Source organism: Triticum aestivum, chromosome 2D, assembly GCF_018294505.1.
Source record: "Triticum aestivum cultivar Chinese Spring chromosome 2D, IWGSC CS RefSeq v2.1, whole genome shotgun sequence".
Taxonomy (NCBI): Eukaryota; Viridiplantae; Streptophyta; class Magnoliopsida; order Poales; family Poaceae; genus Triticum; species Triticum aestivum.
In genome coordinates, this window is record NC_057799.1 from 72,938,677 (window position 1) to 72,959,818 (window position 21,142).

The window sequence follows — 21,142 nt, forward strand, 5'->3', positions numbered from 1 at the left end:
AGAACTCACAAATTAAAACATTATGAAACATGAGGTGGTTGCTATTGGCTCCAATGAGAAACCTCCTAAATTAACCCAATGAGTTAGGATACGAAGCAATAGATATTTTAGACCAGAACAGGCAGAATTGATAAAGGAGCTGGCAAACAAGATCAGCCACAACCAGTACCACAACTGTTTAGTGAGGATGGATGCTGCTGTATGTACAGCATCTCCTATTATTATTATTTCCGGACGCCAAAATATCTAACAGCAATGGTACAAATAAAAAAAGTTCAAAGGGTAGATCTGAGAAAACTACAACAACACAATCGGTATAACTGACAAATACTTCAACAGTGAGTAGCACCCATCTAGTGGAATATGAAGGAAGAAAGGCAAAGGTGCAACAATTCCTGCAGCTAAATTCAGATAACACAGAAAATTGCAGCGTTACATTGATGCTAAGATTTTGGTATCATTTAGATCATTTGTATCCAAGATAGTGGCCGGCGAACCAGACATACTCTGCATGAATGGCCGCACATAATACATTATCTTCATCAGGTTTGCATGATCAAATTGGTGGCGGCATGGCGTACCGATGCAATTTGATTTGATCTCTCAACAGGGGAAAAAGGGCATTGCTTCCACTGCTGAAAAGAATACTGAACAAAAATTAGATTATCGGCCACACAAAAATGTGGTCTAGCCTCATACTATCATTCTGTCCCACCTTCTGTGCCGTCTATGGATATATATTCTTTTGATTAGCACAATACACTGCTTCGATTGTCTGCAAGTCATAGCAGATGGAGAAGGAAGATGGTTGTGTACCTGGCTGAACGCACGAGGTGGAGGGGGGGCGTGGCCTTCTTGCCGCCGACGGCAAGATCTACTTGCGGTGGCACTTCTCCATGGGCTCGCCTTCTCCCTCTCCCTCCTCTCTTCGTCTGGCCCTCCCCTCCCCTTCTCTCCCCGAGGGCGACGCCGCGAACGGCCATCTCCGTGGCGAACCCGCTCCGGCTGCCGCGCCCCGCAGCGGCGGAGCCGTCTCCGTCGTCCGAGATCTCCCCCTCCTCCGCGCCCGCCAGCGCGGACCTTGTCCCCGTGAGGCCGTGAGCTTTCTAAGGTCGGGTGACGCGAGTGGGGAGAGCAGGCGACAACGGCGGCGGGCAACCGGATCGATCCACCGCCTCACGTGCGAGGCAAATCACAGATCGAAAACGCCGCCGCCGCCTTCTCCTCCCACCCAATCCTCCCTCGAGGCGACGCCGTTTGTGTGGCTGCGTGGGAGAACGGAGCCGTCTCCTCTCCCGCTGGCGACGCCCGTGGCGGCTGGTCACATGTGAGAGGAAACGAGAGGGAGAGAGGAAAAGAGGAGACGAGAGCGGCGGCCATTGAGGCAGGGGAGGAGGTTGCGTGCGTGGGTAAAGAGAAGCGGGCGATGGCGAGGGATTCGGAGAGGAAGCTGCCTGGAAATTTCCCTCTACAGTTTTTTTTAAGGCCATCATGGCTAGCTTTATTGACTTAGGCCCTGTTCGGTGTCCATCCGCTCCGCTGCTCTGCTCCGGGAGCGGACGGAGCTACAGCGAAAAGTCTTGGAGCGGGCGAAATGATGCTCCGCAGATCCGCGGATTTCAAGAAGCCGGCGCATTGCCAAGGGGGCCTTAGATAGGTCGCGAATCCCTTCTGGCCACGTGGACCATGCGAGCGGACGCTCCTGCGGGTTTAATTTCGAGCGTCAACACCGACGTGCAGACAAACACGCGGCCGGCCGAGCACACAGAACCGAGTATTTTTTTAGGGGTAAACAACATAACCGAGTAAATGTGAGGAATGATTAGGACGGACCTCTCGTTGATCTTACCTTAAGCATGCCAACTGTCGCTCTCTTTGTACTACTAGTCTCACTCTTTGGGTATGTAATTTATTTGCTACTCAAAATATTTTTTTCTGTAATTTTTATTGTATGCAAATTTCATTTGGTGAAATAAAATATTGTTTGCAATTTTTAAAAAACTTTGTGAAGGAAAAAGGTATTCGAAATTTCTAAAATGTTCACAGATTCAAAAAATTTAACGAATAAAAAAATGTCCACAAATTTGAAAATAGTTCATGTTTTAAAAAATTAAAAACATGAATTCCATAAAAGTTCATGATTTTTTAAAAATTTAAAATTTGAAAAAAATGTTCATGAATTTTTATAAGAAAGATGAAAAAAACATGAATGTTTTTTTGAAAATGTGGACATGGTCGATAACCCTCCTCCCGTTCATAATTATAGTCTCATTACGGGCATGCAGTTTCATGTCGATGGTGGACTTGCAACTGGGACAAAAATGGGTCGGCCCCCAGTTGCGTATCAATGGTGGAGTTGCAACTGAAACAAAAATGGGGCACCCCCCACCCTCTTCCCAAATTGCGTGTTGATGGTGTACTTGTAGCTAGGACAAAATTTGGCCGGGCCCCAATTGCGTATCAAGGGTGGATTTGCAACTGGGTTAAAAAAGGCGGGCCCCCAAATGCATGCGAGGAGTGTTGTTGGACTTGCAACTCGGACAAAAAATGGTTGGGCCATAATTGTGTGTTGAGGGTGGACTTGCAACTAGGACAAGAAAAAAAAGTGAGCCCTCCCAATTGCATGTCGGGGGTGGACTTGCAACCGGGACGAAAAATGGGTTGGGCACCCTAGTTGCAACCCATGGGTGGACTTGCAACTACGAGAAAAAAAAAACCTTCCTAGTTGTGTGTCGGGGGTGGACTTGCAACCGGGACGAAAAATGGGTCGGGCACCCCAGTTGCATGTCGTGGTGGACTTGCAGTTACGAGAAAAAGTCCCTCCCTAGTTGCGTGTTGGAGGTGAACTTGCAACTGGGACAAAAGGGGTATCTACCCTAGTTGCGTGTCAAGAGTAGACTTGAAACTGAGACAAAAAAATGAGGCCAGGCACAGTTGCGTATCAAATGTTGGACTTGCAATTAGGACAAAAACAAGCGGGGCCCTTTTGCATGTTGGGGTGGACTTGCAACTGAGATAATATGGGCCAGCCTCCCAAATTGCATGTCAAGAGTAGACTTGTAACTGAGACAAAAAATGTGTCGGCCGTGTTGCATTCCGAGGGTGGTCATGTAACTGGGACAAAAAATGGTTGACCCCTAAAGTTGCATCTCAAGGATGGACCTGCAACTAGAACAAAACAAATGGGCCAGTCCAAATTGCGTATCAAGGATCGACTTGCACCTAGGGAAAAAAGAGGCGGGCCCAATTGCATGTCGGGGGTGGACTTGCAACTGGGACAAAAGGGGTCCCTGGCCCCGTTGCGTGTCAAGGCTAGGCTTGCATCTGGGACAAAAAATGGGGCTAGACATGATTGTGTATCAAAGGGTGGACTTGCAACTAGGACAAAAAATGAGACATGTCCATTTACATGTCGGGGATGGACTTGCAACTGGGACAAGATGAGTTGGCCTCCGCGTTGCGTGTCGAGAGTGGACTTGTAACTAGGACAAAAAAATGAGTCGGCCCAGTTGCATGTCGGGGTGGACATGTAACTAAAACAAAAAATGGTTGACCCCTAAAGTTGCATGTCAAGGGTGGACTTGCAACTGAAACAACATAATGAGTCATGCCTAGTTGCTTATCAAGAATCGACTTGCACCTAGAAAAAAAGGCGGATCCAATTGCATATCGGGGATGGACTTGCAACTGGGACAAAAATAGTTTGTCCCCTAGTTGCGTGTCAACGGTGAATCTGCAACTGAGACCAAATAATGGACAACCCCAATTACATGTCTAGGCTAGACTTGCAACCGATGAAAAGATCATTATGAGGATTAGGAGACAAAACACTCACAGCATCGTCATTGCCAGCCATCTCTTATAGAAAGAAAAAGGACAAAAATATCACAACAAAAAAGCAAAGATAGTCATTGTGCGGCCCATACACAACATGAGGTCCGCAACCATAAAAAATAATAACAAGGCGAAAACTCACTAGATACGGCGCATGACCTGCCCGCCCAAAAAAAAAGGCAACAAACAAATAAAACACGCGGGGGTGCATGAACACATGCCTGCCGATACAACAAAAAATATTTAAAATTTACCAATACAAATCTTGCATCGTTTAATTGCGTGGAGAGTCAAATTTGACGTGGCTATTTTCAATCTCGATGTGCTTTTGTAAATATTAAAAAAACAAATAAAAAATTTAGTCAAGCAATCAAACAAGCAAACAAAAGCCCGTAACCTGCAACCCACGACCCACACTCGGAAACGACACAACGCAGCCCACAAGGAAAAAGAGACAACACGGCCGCACGATGGCAAAACAGAAAACAAGTCGTACGTATGTGCGTGTGAGACTACGTGGGCAAGGGATAAATTGGCACAAATCTTATAGCAATTAGATGTGTGGTGAAGGACTTAGATGTGATATAGTTATGTGTTTTAACAAAACTGTAACGCTAATCCTACACGATAACTAATTCAGGTACTAGTTGGATACATATACTGACATGTAATCTGGTTCTGACGTTGGGTTTACTTCCAACAAAGGCATATATAATCACCAGCCAAACGTTAAAAAAAGGGGCTGTGTTAATACGTACGGGACTGATATGTGCCTGGTGGGATCGATTCCTGTCCTCCACATAGCAAAACGACCAACATACGCGAGTAGGAAAAACATGGAGTGCCATCGTACTGTTAGTTTGGTCGTGCTCGTGCTCGTGCTGCTGCTCCATTGGCCGGCGTTGAGCTATGCGTCGGTGCCGGTGTCGAGGACCATCACCGTGGACAGTGAAGGGCGAGGGGATTTCAGGAGCATTCAGTCGGCGGTGAACCTCGTCCCGGATGGCAACCGCGAGTGGGTCAGGATCCACGTCCGGGCAGGGCGGTACAGGTTCGTCTTCTACATACTAGGCAGTTCGGCATTGCTTCAACATGTGGTAAGCAAGTATGGTTATGATGGTACATGTGGTGCATGCAGGGAGAAGGTGACCATCCCAAAGAAGAAAGGCTACATCTTGCTCGAAGGGGAGGGCCACTCGAGCACGGAGATCTACTTTGACGACCACGCCCACGGCAGCACCGCCGGCCTGATGCGCCGCGGCGCCGACGCGATGCAGACGGTACGAGACCGCCACCTTCAGTGTCCAGGCCAACGACTTCGTTGCCCGGGACATCGCCTTCACGAACACGCACAACAGCGTCAACAAGAGCCGCGTCACCCAAGCGCTCGCGGCGCTGGTCGATGGTTACCGGATCGCCTTCCACCGCTGTGCCTTCAGCGGCTTCGAGGACACGCTCTGCGACAACACCGGCCAGCACTACTTCCGTGAATGCGTCATCAAGGGCGGCGTCGACTTCATCTTCGGCTACGCCCGGTCCATCTACGACGGCTGCACCCTCGTGTCCAACATACCCCGGCGGTACGGCCGCCGCCGTGCCGGGTGGGTGACGGCGCACGCCAGGGTCAACGCCAGTGACCCCGGAGGTTTTGTGTTCAAGGGCGGGGAGCTCCGAGGCACCGGGCGCCAGTATCTCGGACGCGCGTGGAACAAGTATGCCACTGTCGTCTACTACCACGTGAACATGTCCAGCGTCGTCGTCCCGCAGGGGTGGGCTCCGTGGCACGCCGGCAACCAGACTAACGATGTCCTGTTCGCAGAGGTTGGGTGCATCGGCCCCGGGTCAGACATGACCAGGAGAGTGCCGTGGGAGAAGCATCTCAGCGAGGCGGAGGTGGAGAAGTTCGTGGACATGAGCTTCATCGACGACGGTTGGCTAGGCAAGCAGCCATAGCCGGGGATCGATCGGATCACGAGTAGCTGGCTAGGCACCGGGCGCCATTATCTCGGACACGCGTGGAACAAGTACGCCACCGTCGTCTACTACCAGGTGAACATGTGCAGCATCGTCGTCCCGCAGGGGTGGGCTCCGTGGTACGCCGGCAGCGAGACTAACGACGTCATGTTCGCAGAGGTTGGGTGCACCGGGCCAGGGTCAGACATGGGTAGGAGAGTGCCGTGGGAGAAGCATCTGAGCGAGACCGAGGTGGAGAAATTAGTGGACATGAGCTTCATCGACGACGGTTGGCTAAGCAAGCAGCCATAGCGAGTGATCGATCGGATCACGAGTAGCTGGCTGCACACATATGGCATAGAAAATAGCAGGATGAATAGCGAGCTTACACTCATTTTACCTTGCGCGCGGTCTAGAGAGTGAGGCGCCGGGCATTCTTTTTTTTTTGGCAGGAAAAGAAACTTATTATTTCTCAAATAATAGAAAGGTCATTTACGATAAGATGAGAAATAAAATCCAGGATTGAATCCTATCCTAAACTTTAGAAGATCTACTACTACGGGAAAATTTTGCAATGCTATCCGCTTCTCCATTACCTCCCCCTGAACATTTTATAACTTCTGTCACGGACAAGTCGAGCACCAGTTCTTTGCATTCCGAAACCACAACCACTTCCACTCCTAAATACTCTTCCTCATTTAGTGCCTCGACAACGACCAAATTATCAGATTCGATGATTAGTGAGCTGCACCCAATCTTAGCTCCCATGTAGTAGCCATTGGGAATAGCCATTATTTCCACCATATCCACAGAAGGGACATCCGGTTTAAAGCATGAGGCTGCCACGACAAACTCGCCATGGTCATCGCGAGCTACTGCACCTGTACCTCCCGCCATATTTTTCGCACCAAAGGATGCATCCACATTGATTTTAACTATTCCTCTCTTTGGTTTTTGCCACATGTGATCATGTTTCATCACTGGTCGGTCAAGAGTTGCATGTGATCATGTTTCATCACTGGTCGGTCAAGAGTTGCAGCCCCAAGGTTAACTTCCGAGCCACTGCGTTGATCCGTATGTGGTCGCTACTCACTTCGACGGAGGTCAGGGAGCGTTTGGTTACTGGATCTATCCGGTGGGAGATGGTAGCTCGGGCTATTTTCAACCGGTTTGGATGACGGTCATGTAATAGGATAGGCAATTAGTTTTCCTATCTTTTTTTTGCCAGCCGGTTGTGGCCTCATGTTTGCTTACTTTGTTTTGCTCTCTGTGAGCTTTTTTCTTTCGTTCAGATTGTCAGACCTTTGTTGAACCTATTTGCTTATTTATATAAGTTGGCCGTATGCATCTTTTTGATGCAGAGGCCGGAGAGTCTTCCCTTTTTGAAAAAAAAAGAGTTGCAGCACAGACAAACTTTGTTGCTAGAACTTTGATGGACATTGCCATTCGATCTAGTTGACGGATAGATAAACCAGCTACCAACTGCAATAAGTTCGGCCATTGGTAGCTCACTTATATAGTTTTGTCGTCTCATAAGAGTGTCCAATATGACTGAGCCCGAGCGGTCTTCTACCATTGCTTTTTGGATCTCTACTTTCAGACCAAGTTCAGCCCAAACCTCCAATGCTTGACTGCAGGTAAATAGGAAATGTTGGATATCTTCAAACCCTATGTGGCAGATCGGGCATTGACCCGATATGGGAACGTGCCTTTGAACTAAAGTACCAAAGCATGGAAGCACTCCCCTCAGAATGTTCCATATAAAGCGTTTTACTTTTCCCGGAATGTGTAAAGCCCAAGCATACTTCCAACTATCTTGTACTTGACTTCCCTGCCCATTGGTTCGATTCAGTGATGCCCAAATTGATGTTCAAATTCCACATTATATGCTGACCTTACTGAGAATGTGCCTGAACGATTGTAATGCCATGCTATGAAGTCTTCGACCACTTCCACTCGTAATGGAGTTTGGAGGATTCTATGGGTATCTATAGGAGAGAAAACAGACCATAACACGCCCTCATCCCATTTCCACTGTGCGGATCAATCAGCTCTTCAACTTTTTTTAAACGTCGTCGTTCCCTTTGGTGTAATGACTTTCCGAGATTCACTCAATGGAACCCGGGAATCATGCCAAATATTGATTTGCGCGCCTGAGCCCACACGCGACACACATCCCCGTTTGAACATTTGTATTCCTGCTACAATGTTTTGCCATGTAAAAGAAGAACCTTTTTTGGGCCAACATTAAGGATATTCCCATCTGAATATTATTTTGCACTTAGAAGGTGGCGGCGAGATCTACTCCAGCCAGGTCCCCCTTGCACCCTCCCTTCCCCTCGCCGCCGCCCTTTGGACTCAGTCGGGCTAAGCCCGTGCAGATCCGGTGGCGGCGGGGCCGGCCCTTGGCGCCCTGGTGTGGCTCGTCCTCGGACGGGAGGCTTGAGGGACGGGTGGACGGCGCGGCGCTCCTCTGCCCGCGTTGCTAGGCCCGCTGGTGGTGGGAGGGCGGAGGTGGTCGCGACTGTGCGCCCATGTGCTTCACCACAGCCCTCTTCTTCAGGGATGGGATCCTGTCCCAGATCCATGGAGGCGTGGTGACCGCGGTGCGGGTGCACGCGCGCGGATGGCGGCCAATCCGGCAGCAGGATCAGCTATGGTGGCGACGGCAGGCTACCTCCGATGGTTGTGCGTCCTTTGTATTGATCTTGTCCGGCGGCGATCTGGATAGGCAAGGCCCGATCTATTGGTCGCGGCAACTCTGGGGGAAACCCCTGATCTCATCGAGATCAAGCGATGGCGATGCTTCTGCGCCAGGGTCCTCTCTTGAGGTCATCGTTTTTGGAGTATGTTCTGGTTGGAGGGACCGGTGGTGGGAATTCCGAGGTCGCGACGGCCTCGGTTTTTTCGGGTCGGCGGGCCTTTGGAGCGGGATCTGCAGCGACATGCAGCGGGAAGGTGGTTGTTGTAGGTGGTTGTTGCTGTGCGGCAGCACAATAGCCTACAGCAGTCTCCTGGCGGCGTTCTGGCCGCATTGTTGCTCGCTGTGGCATCGTCTGATGGCACCACATCGTTTGTCTTATCAGTAGTCGGCTACTCCCTCTCTCCGTTCAACGATGGGGCTGTGGTCAGATCATCCATTTTATTTTATCCCGGGAGAAGCTGGTGGCCTGATTCAGCTTTTCAGAAGGCTTGCTCGCTTCATTGGTCTAAATAATTATAATCCACTTCAAGGCCCCTTGCCACAAGACTGTCCATTTGACTATTTACGAAGTTACGTTGACAGCCAAGTGGTGCAATTTGCTACCTCCACTAAGCTCAAGAAGCTCCGAGTTTTATAGAGTACACCAGGACACGCATCACATGTACTGATAGTTTCAAAAAACGTTTTATATTTTGAGACAGAGAAAGTAGTATTTCTCAACTCATGCTATAGACACCAATAATTTTGTAAATACGATAATATTCTAACTTACCTTTTAGAGAAACCGCAGTCTTACACTGCACATTGTGCAGATGACATTTACCCACAAATGTGAAATCTTCCAGAGGGGCATACAAATGTGGAGTATGGAAAATTTATACAAAGAACTTCAAGAAAAAGACTATTACAATTGAGTCCTGTATCAATGCACATAACCAAACTAGAAACCACGTCGACCACTGGTAGCGTCGTGACGCTCACCGGAATAAGCAACAAATCTGCATCATCATCCCATGATCTATGCCAACGTCATAGACAAAAAGGCGATGAGAGCCGGTGACCAATGCCAAATTGGCCACCGACGGACCTCCAACCATGTGCCAGGAGCACCATCTTTACGCGTATAATCAGCAACCACCATACCATATGGGACCTTAAGCTTGCCGCGCGCCCCAAGCGAATGGCGGGTAGACGAGACCATCGGCTCTCCGCTGCGCCGCCATGATGAGGGAGAGACCGAAGCCACCTTAGCGAACGGCAGGTAGACGAGACCATCGGCTCTCCGTCGCACCGCGTGATGAGGGAGAGACCTGAGCCACCTTATTCGAGTAGCGCCATCCTCATTGCATTGGTGCTATTGGATGAGACAAAAGCTTACCCCTATGAACAAACTGGGAAATAAATGGGAGACCGCCCCCTCCCGCCGCCAGAGCAACAAATGGAGGGGTGGAAACCGCTGCCACGTGGTCGTTCACGAAGGATGAAAATTGTCGCCTTCTCTCAAAAGGTAAAAGAGAGCGAAGTAGTTGAACTATGGTATGCCTTGTTGTTACTAGTTTTTCAAATACACTTTTCCTTCATGACGATCATCGACTACGATTAGGCTGTTCCATGTAAATTTTCTCCTCCAACTCTCCATTAAGGAAAGCTACCTTAACGTCCATTTGATGAACGAGAAGATTGTGTGAAGAAGCTAACGAGAGTAGTACTCGAATGGTGGTCAATCTGGCCACATGCGCATAAGTATCAAAGAAATCCTCACCTTCTTTTTGGGTATATCCCTTGGCTACAAGTTGCGCCTTGTACTTTTCAATTGTACCATCAGGCCTAAGCTTTATCTTAAACACCCACTTACACTCTACAGGTTTACACCCATAAGGATGATCAGTGATCTCCCATGTCCCGTTAGCCATGATGGAATCTATCTCACTACGCACAACTTTTTTCCAGTAGTCTGCATCAGGAGATGTGTAAGCTTCCGAAATAGAAGTAGGAGTATCATTCACGAGGTACCCAATGAGATCTTCATCAAATGACTTTGCGACCCCATGTCTTTTGCCCTTTCTAGGAGCTTCATTGTTATCCTCCTCGCGAATCTTAGTGTGTTTCTGCTCGGAATGTTCCAATGGAACAAAAGGTTCAGGAGCTGTCTCTGACCACTGACTAGATGAGGTAGGCATATCTTTCATAGGAAAAATATCCTCCAAGAAAGTCACATCATTAGACTCCATGATTGTACCAACATTCATGTCAAGTACCACATATTTTACCACTAGAAATCTATAGCCAATGCTATGGAAAGCATATCCCAAAAAAACACAATCAACTGTTTTTGGTCCAAGCTTATGCTTCTTTATAATTGGCACATTGACTTTAGCCAAGCAACCCCAAGTTCGTAAGTAGGAGAGTTTAATCCTTTTCCTTTCACATTCCTCAAATGGGGTAATATCTCTATTCTTCGTGGGAACTCTTTTTAGGACATGGCTTGCAGCCATCAAAGCCCCCCCCCCCCACCATTCCATGGAAAGTCCCGCTATGTCTAACATGGCGTTAAACAAATCAGTTAGAGTGTGCTTCTTTCTTTTGGCAACCCTGTTTGACTAGGGAGAATAGGGAGGCTTCCTCTCATGGATTATCCCATGTTCCTCATAGAATAAATTGAACTCGTTGGAAAAATACTCTCCACCACGATCCAACCTAAGCCTTTTGATCTTTCATCTCGAGTTGATTCTCCACTTTGGCTTATAGATTTTAAAGTAGTGCAAAGCCTCATCTTTTGTTTTCAACAGATATATCATGCAATATCTAGTAGAGTCATCGATTAGAGTCATGAAATTTCTTTTTTCACCTTTTGTCAACACATCATTCATCTCGCAAAGATCTGAATGTATGAGTTCAAGTGGTGCCAAATTACTCGCTTCAGTACTTGTATGATACTTGTGAGATTGCTTTGCTTGCACACAGACTTGGCACTTAGAACCTTTAACAATTGTGAATTTCGGGATTAAACTCAAATTTGCTAGCCACCTCATGCAACCAAAGTTAATATGACAAAGTCGTGAATCCTAAACATTTGATTCAGTTTCACTACAAACATGATTAATAACTTTAGTGCAAAAGTCTGACAAAGATAAGCGGGACAAACCTCCTCTCTCATAGCACTTTCCAACAAACTGTCCACATTTGGACACTACAACCTTATTGGACTCAAGCACCAACTTATAGCCATCTCGAGACAAACGAAAGCCGCTGACTAGATTTTTATTTATAGAAGGGACATGCTGCACATTCTTCAGCCGCACGATCTTTCCCCAAGTAAACTTCACACCGACAATACCAACAATATGAACAGAAGCATGAGTCCCATTCGCCCATTAGCACGGGTGTAGTTCTTGCAACCTGATAAGAAGAAAACATGTTGACGTCAGAACACACATGTATATTGGCACCAGTGTCAATCCACCAATCAGGAGAATGCCATACTGAAAGAACGGTAGGAAATTTACCATACCCGACATCTTTCATCTCGACATCGCCAATAACAACATTGGTGGTCTTGTCGTTGTTCTCATTTTGACGCATGTCCCAGCGGTCATTGCATGATGAAGCCCAATAATTCTCACTACTGCATACATGTCATTTTCCTTTCTTCTTATATGTCTCCTTCTTCTTGAAGTTGGCAGGCTATTGGACTTTGTTCTTGCCATCAAACTTTCCTTTGCCCGCATAGTTGTTTTTGTTCTTGGGTTTGTGGGGTTGGAAAATTTTCTTCTGTACCAAATTGGCACTAGAATTCCCCTCATGAAAACGAGAACATGTGTCTTTTGGTCTCGTCTTTTCTTCCACATCAAGAGTGCCAATAAGATTGATAACAGTAAATTCTTGCCTCTTGTGCTTAAGAGAGATAGCAAAATTCCTCCATGAAGGTGGAAGCTTGGCAATGATGCCTCTGGCAATGAATGTGTCCAGTCACACACAATTGAGATGCTCAAATTCTTAGTGAGCGACTGAATCTCATGAACCTGCTCAACAACGAAGCGGTCATCAGTCATCTTGTAGTCATGATACTGTTCCATGATATACAACTCACTTCCTGCGTCCGCGACCCCAAACTTGGCCTCGAGCGCATCCGACATATCCTTACCGACCATGATGGTCATGAATGGATCAACAATCTTGTCACCAAAAGACTCAGAATAGCACCTCTGAAGAGGGTGTCTGTTGCCTGGAAAGCTTGCTCCAGCTCAGCAGTCAGTTCTCCCTCTGGCTTGCCTTTAGAGGCGTGAAAACAGTTCATGGTGGTAAGCCATAGAACTGCCCTAGCATGCCACCTCTTATAGTGCACACCCTCAAACGGTGCGGGCTTGAGAGTTGCAGCAAAAGCAATATGAGAAAATTGCCTACACATTTTAGGTTTTTGGATTGTTGAAAAATTAAGCATTTTTCCATTAAGTTTAAACCATAAAAACAAATAGGTAAAACATGATCAACATGATAGAGAGGGTAATTGAGACATGCAACTGATTGTTTAAACTAGTCATCCAATTGAGATCATAAGCAACAAGCAACATATCCAAGTCGGTCACGAGTAGCAGTAAACCAAATGCTAGCCCTAACAGAGAGAATACGGACATACGGGGCAACAGCAGAAGATGCAGACGTGCCGTTTGTCATGTCGTCGACATCAGGGAAGAAGTCGTTGTTGGGGAACTCGTCGTCGAGGATGTCGTCGTTCGCAGCCACGATGAACAAAAATCCAGCAGTCATGCGGAGGCACTCCCCAAAAACCTAATCGCCCATCTTCCGTACTGGATCACAAGAGGCGGGGTTTCGGAGGCCTGCTGTCTCACTCCCCGGTGCACGCCAGGAAGTGAAATGGGAAAGAGATAGGCGGAGCAATGCTTTGGAATGAGACGAAGAGTTTTTTTTGCCTTTAGAGGAGCGACCTCTTATATAGACAAGAAGAGCTGAAATCAACCCCTTAGTAGAAGAGAAACGGGCACAATCAAAACCATTAAGCTGATGCACTAAACACCATTAAGGAGAGCAGAAACGAGCACACTAAAAATCCTATGAAGTGTACAGTTTCTTCTCCCATTTATGTGTCAATCGTTTCAACTTCTTTCTTGCATGACAGAAATAAGTAGCGCATACGCGTATTTCCCACACCACCTTGTCATGCATGAATGTGCCACATAAGCCTCTTGGATTTACCTTGAATTATTGGAAGAAAATATGAATTATTATATGGGCTAGACCCAATAATTCCAACAGAATCTTGACTGGTTGCTCGCTGCTGCCTGCTTGCCCTTGAACCGTTGTGCTGGTTCCTTGCTGCCAAGTGACACTGCCGGCAATCCCCTTTGGAGCCCGAGCGCCGACGCTGTAGCCAATGCCTTATTCCCCTTGTATTTGATCCCTTGTTCCCCTTGTATTTTATCCCTTCTTCCACCTTTTCTCTCTGTCAAGTCAAGCCTATGGGGAATGAAGGAGAATGAATCTCGAATCAGATGAGAAAGAAAAGACTAACCTAAGGGGGATATATAGGACGGGATTCTAGAAGATCAAGGAGGGATTCCATAAATTAGGATCTCATGCTCCACTAATTACTTCAAAATGGCTAGAAAATCTTAGGAGGAGAGTGGTGCCCCATTGTCGGCGGTGATTAGGGAATAGGGAAGAACTAGGAGGCGAGAGAAGACGATGCGACGATGGAGGCGACCTGGACTCGATGCGCAATGCTTGGTGATTTTTCTCTCCAGCGATAGTTATACCTTGTGCGTGTGTGTTGCCACCGCACTGGCTGCACCTGCTCAGGGTCGGCCCTGTACCTAAGGGTGTACCGTCTTCATCCTCATCCCATGCATGTCACTTCATCAATGGAGCCAGCCTATAGTCGTGGATTGCAGATAGGAAGTTATATCAAGGCCACAATCCCGTCAGACCACCGTCGTCAGGAAGAAAATGTGCCCGCTAGAAGAGTCACAAATGAAAGAGCCAAACTTCTTCTCACAGGCCCAATACCAGCTTTGAAGGCTGCACCGACATGATAGAGATGAAAACGGATGACTGGTCGCATTCATTCACTAGATAATAGAGAGAAATATACACGAGATCTATCAGAGCTATCAAAAGAATATTTTTCGTGGCCTTAAAGTCTCATGCATGAATTCTTATAAATTTAAAGTTCCTATTCTACGAATTCATTAAAATAAGTAGAAACATTCCATCGATTTTTGCATTTTTTTCTACAGTTCCTTTCATCCAAAAGGTCTTCATTAGCACCTCCAAAAACAACGGTGGCATTGTTGAATTTGGTCGAAAAACAAAGTTAAACCGCGTAGTATAATTATGGGTTTGCTTTCTTTTTCTTAAATGATAAGTGGCACACGTGTGGCACCAAGTAAAATTGTCCTGACGTTTTTACAACTAAATTGTCATCGAAAAAACAAAACCATAAAAAGCTGAAATTTGTCATCCAAACAGAAAGTTGTCATGCTTGACAATTAAAGTTGTCATTAAAAAACGTCAGGGCGGAATTGCATCGTGCCACACTAGTGACACTTATCAGCGTCTTTTTTCTTTTATTTTTTGAGAGAGACTTCGTGGGTTTGCTAGCTTTTTTCTTTGTGGGTTTGCTAGCTGTCCATAGGTTTATATTTATGAGACACTGCTAGCTGTCCATAGGTATAGCGAAGGAATAAATGTCAGCTGCAGCCTGCACATGGGCCCATGTGCGTCGTCCGATGCGGTCGAGCCAGGCCAGGTAGCGGGGCGACCGCCGTCGCATCGGACCCGGCACGGACGAGACGAGATCCCAAGCCGACCGACCGACCGACCGACCCACGCACTCCACCGGCAGCAGCACGCGCCACCGTCCCCACCCCACCATCCCCGATCCACCCCGCGGCGATCGATGGCGCTCCCGTCGGCGTCGGGCGGCGGCTCCACGGCGCGGCTGCTCACCGTGCCGGCGCTGCTCCTCCTGCTCTCCTGCGCCGCGCTCCTCGTCTTCCTCCTCCTCCCGTCCCCCTCCGCCTCCTCCGGGGCCCACCTCTGCGCCTGCTCCGACCCCGTCACCACCCACACCACCACCAGCGTCACCACCACCACCACCACCACCGCCGCCCCGGCCCCCATCGCCACCTCCCCCGACGACGTCGCCTGGCTCAAGGCGCAGCTCGCCTCCAACTCCCTCGCCCTCCTCGCCTCCGCCGACGCCTGGCACGAGCTCCGCAAGGGCATCAACCCCCGCACCCGCGAGCGCCAGCTCTTCGACCTCAACAGGTAATAATACTGCACCCCCAATACCCAATCCACGCCATCTTAGATTTCCATGCTCCCCCTTCCCGCAAAGTAGGATTAGATTTACCAGGTTCTGCTGCGATCGAGTTATCAGTAATCCCCTAGTACATTACTAGTCCTAGGGATTCAGAAAGTGGAATTGGCATCTTAATGTTGCCCCTCGCTACGCTGCAGGCACCATGGGATCTCTCATTATCCGGAAGAAGAGGCGACCAACCACACCGCGCTGCCTTGCCCCGGGGAGCTCCTCGTCGAGGAGCACCACAGTAACTACGGCGAGCCGTGGGCCGGGGGCCGGGACGTGTTTGAGTTCCTGGCCAACGCCTCCGCCCTCGCACCCAGAGATCAGGTCCTTGAAATTGGGTGCGGGACGCTCCGTGTCGGTCTGCATTTCATCCGGTTCCTCGATGCTGGGAGATTCCATTGCCTGGAGCAGGATGAGCTGTCCCTCATGGCTGCGCTACGGTACGAACTGCCGTCGCAGGGGCTGTTGTACAAGCGACCGATGATTGTGAGAGGGGGGGATATGGATTTCAGCAAGTTTGGGGATACTGTTTTGTATGACCTTATTTATTCTAGTGCCGCGTTCCTCCACATTCCACGTGACCTTGTTTGGGCTGGGCTTGAGAGGCTTGCAGGCAAGCTGAGGCCACAGACAGGCAGGATTTTTGTGTCGCATAACATTAAGTTTTGCACAAGGTTGGGTGGAGATGAGTGCACACGTCGACTTACGGAATTGGGGCTGGAATATGTTGGGAAGCACACTCATGATAGCTTGTTGTTTAACCATTATGAGATATGGTTTGAATTCCGAAGGCCAAAAGTTTAGATCTTGACGGCTCAGGAAGATAGACAAGTTGGTTTCTATTCTGCAATTTTGGATGTGTGAAGCAAAAAGCATGCCATGCTCTGCACGGTAATGAGTTTTGGCTTTGGACTGAAACCAGTGTTTGCCCGGCTCTGAGTTGAAGCATGTGAACAAAATTCATGATGGGAAGGTACCATTGCGCTGGAGTCCCATTACATTTTGGTGAGTTGTTGTTGAAGTCTTTAGCTTTAGTTACCACCAATTATCAGTGTACTGTAATCTTAGTAATGTCTGGAGGATTTTTCGGTAGTTGAGGTCAAACTGATATGTTATACATTTTTTAGCCAAGAGCTTCCTACAATGGTCAAGCAGTAATTGTATCACCACACAAGGTTTAGTAAATTGTAACAAGGATAACCCTGTTATCCTGTTTCTGTACTTAATGACAGGCTTATCTGATCAATGTGTTCTGAAATACACTTTGTTATTCTATGGTATCTTGGTGAATAGTTTGATCTGTACATCTACATTTATTCTTCATTTTCCATATTGGAACTGGCGTTATCATGAATTGGTACTATCTCTTTGGCTGGTGACTGAGAGTGAGCATATCTGTTCAGCTGGCTTCCTGCATTGCTTGTCAAAATTAGGATAGTGTCAACTGTCTGCCAATTCTCTTTGTTTGCCTGCTTGCCACAAGACCATTCATACATATGCGGCTGCAATACATTTTTATTGGTACCTAAGACAACCCATCTCTGTCAGTATTTATGATGATGTGAGTGATGCCCAATGATCCCTGTGTGACCATTAGTTGCAATTTTGGATGTATGAAGAAAAAATCAAGCCATTCCCTGTACACTAATGAGTTTTGACTATGGACTGGAATCAATGTTTGCTCAGCTCTGAGTTGAAGAATGTGCACAAAATTGATGATGGGAAGGTACCATTCTGCTGGAGTCCCATCTCATTTTTGTGACTGGTTGCTGAAGCCTTTAGCCTTTGTTACCACCAATTATCGGCTCTACTGTAATCTTAGTAATGGCTAGAAGATTTTTTTCGGTGGTTGAGGTCAAACAGATATGCTATACATTTTGTAGCCCAACAGCTTCCTACAACGGTCAAGCGGCAATTGCCACGTAAGGTCTGTGACAAGGGTAACTCTGTATTTAGTGAAAGGCCTGCCAGTGAGTTCTGAAATACACTTTGTTATTGCTATGGTAGGAGTATCTTGGTAAATAGTTTGATGCCTATGCATCTATATTTATTATTCATTCATTATCCATCTTGGCAGTGGTACTATCTCTTTGTGTGGTGACTAAAAGTGAACATATCTGATTTCAGCTTCGCATCCTGCAAATTGTCAAAATTAGGATTGTATCACTTGTCTGTCATTTATATTTGTGCACCTGCTTGCCATAAGAACACTTATATCTATGCAGTTGCATTACATTTTGTCTTAGTTGTTAGTGCTGGTGACCACTCATCTTCGTTAGTACTTATGATTTGTTTATGATGATGTGGTGTGAAGCCCAATTATTCTTCAATTACCATTTTTATTGCACATTATTTTTTAATCAGCATGATCTTATTCTGTATGTTATGATGTTATCTACATCCTGGTATCCATGTTTTCTTGTGTAGAATTTCTGTGTGATTTCATAAATGGCATGCCAGTCTATAAGTATAATGACAGTGTTTGGTGACTGGTTAATGGTTATAATGCTTTATCTGTGCTGTTAGCAATGACATATAGTGCCAAAAAGCCTGAGTAAGACCAAAACTGTTTTATGTACTCTAAGCAGCAAACATTTAGTCCCAGGGGGCTAGGGGAGTCCATCATTGATTATGAATCATTTCTTTGATTATAAATGCAAAGATCTTTTAGCATCCCACCACCAGCCACCAAGTTTTTGGAATCTGAAAATGGGTTTTCTTGATTCCAAAAGAATCCACCAAGCTAAGCCTAAGTGTAGTGGCTAAGAGTGGACATATCTGTTCAGCTTTCTTCCTTGCTTGTCAAAATTAGGATATACTCTCTCCGTTCCAAAATATAAGGTGTATTAGTTTTTTCAAAAGTCAAACATGTGCATGTTGTACCAAGTTTTTTGAAAAAAGTATCAATATCCACAGTACCAATTTTGTATCATTAGATCCATCAGGAATAGTATTTTTGATATTTTACTTATTTTGTATTGTAGATGTTGATATTTTACGAAAACTGATGCACCTTATATTTTGGAACAGAGGGTGTATCACTTGTCTGCCAGTCATGTTTGTTTCCCTGCTTGCCACAAGACCATTCATACATATGCGGTTGAAATGCACTTTTATTTTACGTGGTATCTAAGACAACCGATCTATGTTAGTATTTATGATTTTCTATGATGATGTTTAGTGATGCCCAATGATCCTACATTTACCATTAGTTGCAATTTTGTAAGCGTCAAAAAACGTCTTATATGTTGATACATAGGGAGTATGTATGAGGCAAAAAAGCAAAGCCATGATGCCCTCTACGCTAATGAGTTTTTACTTTGGACTGGGATCAATGTTTGTTCAGCTCCGATTTGAAGAATGTGCACAAAATTCATTACAGGGAGGTACCATTGTGCCGGAGTCCCATTACATTTGGTGAGTGGTTGTCGAAGTCTTTAGTTTTAGTTACCAGCAATTATCGGCTGTACTGTAATCTTAGTAATGTCTGGAAGTTTTTTTTCGAGTAGCTGAGGTCAAACTTACATGTTATGCAATTTTTAGCCCAACAGCTTCCTACAATGGTCTAGCAGCAATTATCACGCAAGGTTTGTGACAATGATAACTCTGTATATAACGATTTGGCTATCTGATCAATGAGTTTTGAAATACACTTTGTTATGCTGTAGTATCTTGGTGCATAGTTAGATGCCTACGAGGATCGACATTTGTTATCCATTATCCACCTTGGCATTGGTGATATCCTTGAACAGTACTATCTCTTTTTGTGGTCACTACAAGTGAGCATATCTGGTTTTCAGCTTGCTTCCTGCCTTGGCAAAATTAGGATCGTGTGCCTGCTTGCGGTAAGACCAATTCGTAGCATGCGGTTGCATTGTATTTTGTCCTAGTTGTTGGTGCCGGTGATCACTCATCTTTATTAGCACTTATTATGTTTTATTGATGGTGATGTGGAGTGCAGCCCAATCATTGTTCTATTACAACTAGTGTTGCACATCTATAACCTATTAACCAGCATGATCTTATTCTGTATGTTATGATGTTATCTGCATCCTGGTATCCATGTTTCCTCGTGCAGAACTTCTGTGCGGTTTTTCATGCATGCCATGCTGGTCTATGGTGTCAGTGTTTTGTATCAAGCGTAGGACACTAAATGTGCATTTGGGCTCGGTTTTATCCCTGTCGTCAGCGAAGACCGTCCGTAGCGCCAAAAATCCCAAGTTGCTGGAATAAGGGCTGTGAAGATGTTTATCTATCTGATGTAAAGAGCACACTGTTTTGTGCCACTGGAGTCGAGTCCATCATTCATTCTGAAATCTGAATCTTTTGTCTGATTATTGTAAATGCAGAGATCTTGTGGTATCTCACCAGCCACCGGGTTGTTGGGGGAAAAAAATTCTATGAGACCAGGTCTCACGAGTTAGCAAATGAGACCGATCCTGATAGATGACACGTGACATTCACAAATTATAAAGCATCTACCCCACCCCCTACCTGAAATCAGGGGGGAGAGATTAGATGCTTTGTGATTTGTGAATGCCACGTGTCATCTATCAGGAGGGGTCTCACCTGCTAAATATGAGACATGGTCTCATATAATTTTTTTCCGTCGTTGGGAGCTTGAAAACGACTCTTGATACCGAGAGAATCGACCGCCGTTTTCGGCACAGCGTATCAGCATATGCCTTTTTGATCACTGGTCATGGGTTCTGCCTGATTTTCTAGCTGGGGGTTTCTTGAGATGCCGACAGCTGACCTGACTGGTCCATGATCCATCTTTGGCCTATCAAGTTGCAGCTCGTTTAATTGCTGCTCCGTGGGGCTAGTGCTGCCCTCTTGTATCCATGATATTTCATAAATGAACCCGATGTCCTCTCTCTTCGTGTGCCTGTCCATGATATTACGGTGTTCGTCCGCTCTCCCTAGCGATTTTCGCTACGTGAAAATCCATCATTTTTTCCTTCTGGTCTTTGACATTTTGTTGATAAGGACAGAGTAAGTTATCTCTGAAGCTGTGTTTCTCAGGTAATAATACTCTAGTAGAGCGGCAATTGTGAAATGCTGACCTTGAGAATTCATGGCAGATCTCGGACGGTGCTTCCTCTCCTCTGGACCACAGCAACAGCATCGCGTCCTCATCCGAATTGTTGGTCCAGGAAAGGCAGGCAGGCAGGCAGTCTTCAAGGAGGCAGGTCTCACTCGCGGCCTGTCCTTCTGTCGTACTGTGGACGTTTGTGCCGGTGCAATAATCTCCATCCAGAGAGACCGTTTGAACTAATACAAGATATTTGAAATGGGGATCGGGCTGTTTGCTCATGTAC

The 21,142-nt window shown here is 46.5% G+C and overlaps 1 protein-coding gene, 1 long non-coding RNA gene and 1 pseudogene across 2 annotated transcripts; 2 read left to right on the forward strand and 1 right to left on the reverse strand.

Moving 5' to 3' along the window:
* Positions 1-289: 289 nt before the first annotated feature.
* On the reverse strand, positions 290-1,461 carry LOC123048772 (uncharacterized). The gene is made up of 2 exons (XR_006423371.1): positions 817-1,461; positions 290-635 (listed from the first exon to the last, which is right to left on the reverse strand). It is a non-coding gene; the product is annotated as an uncharacterized lncRNA (long non-coding RNA).
* A 3,124-nt stretch (positions 1,462-4,585) lies between these two features.
* On the forward strand, positions 4,586-6,269 carry LOC123048773 (probable pectinesterase 66; annotated as a pseudogene).
* Positions 6,270-15,250: 8,981 nt separating this feature from the next.
* On the forward strand, positions 15,251-17,101 carry LOC123051655 (uncharacterized). The gene is made up of 2 exons (XM_044474612.1): positions 15,251-15,778; positions 15,971-17,101. The coding sequence occupies exons 1-2, from the start codon at positions 15,408-15,410 to the stop codon at positions 16,623-16,625; spliced, it is 1,026 nt and encodes a 341-aa protein (XP_044330547.1). The 5' UTR covers positions 15,251-15,407; the 3' UTR covers positions 16,626-17,101.
* Positions 17,102-21,142: the final 4,041 nt, after the last annotated feature.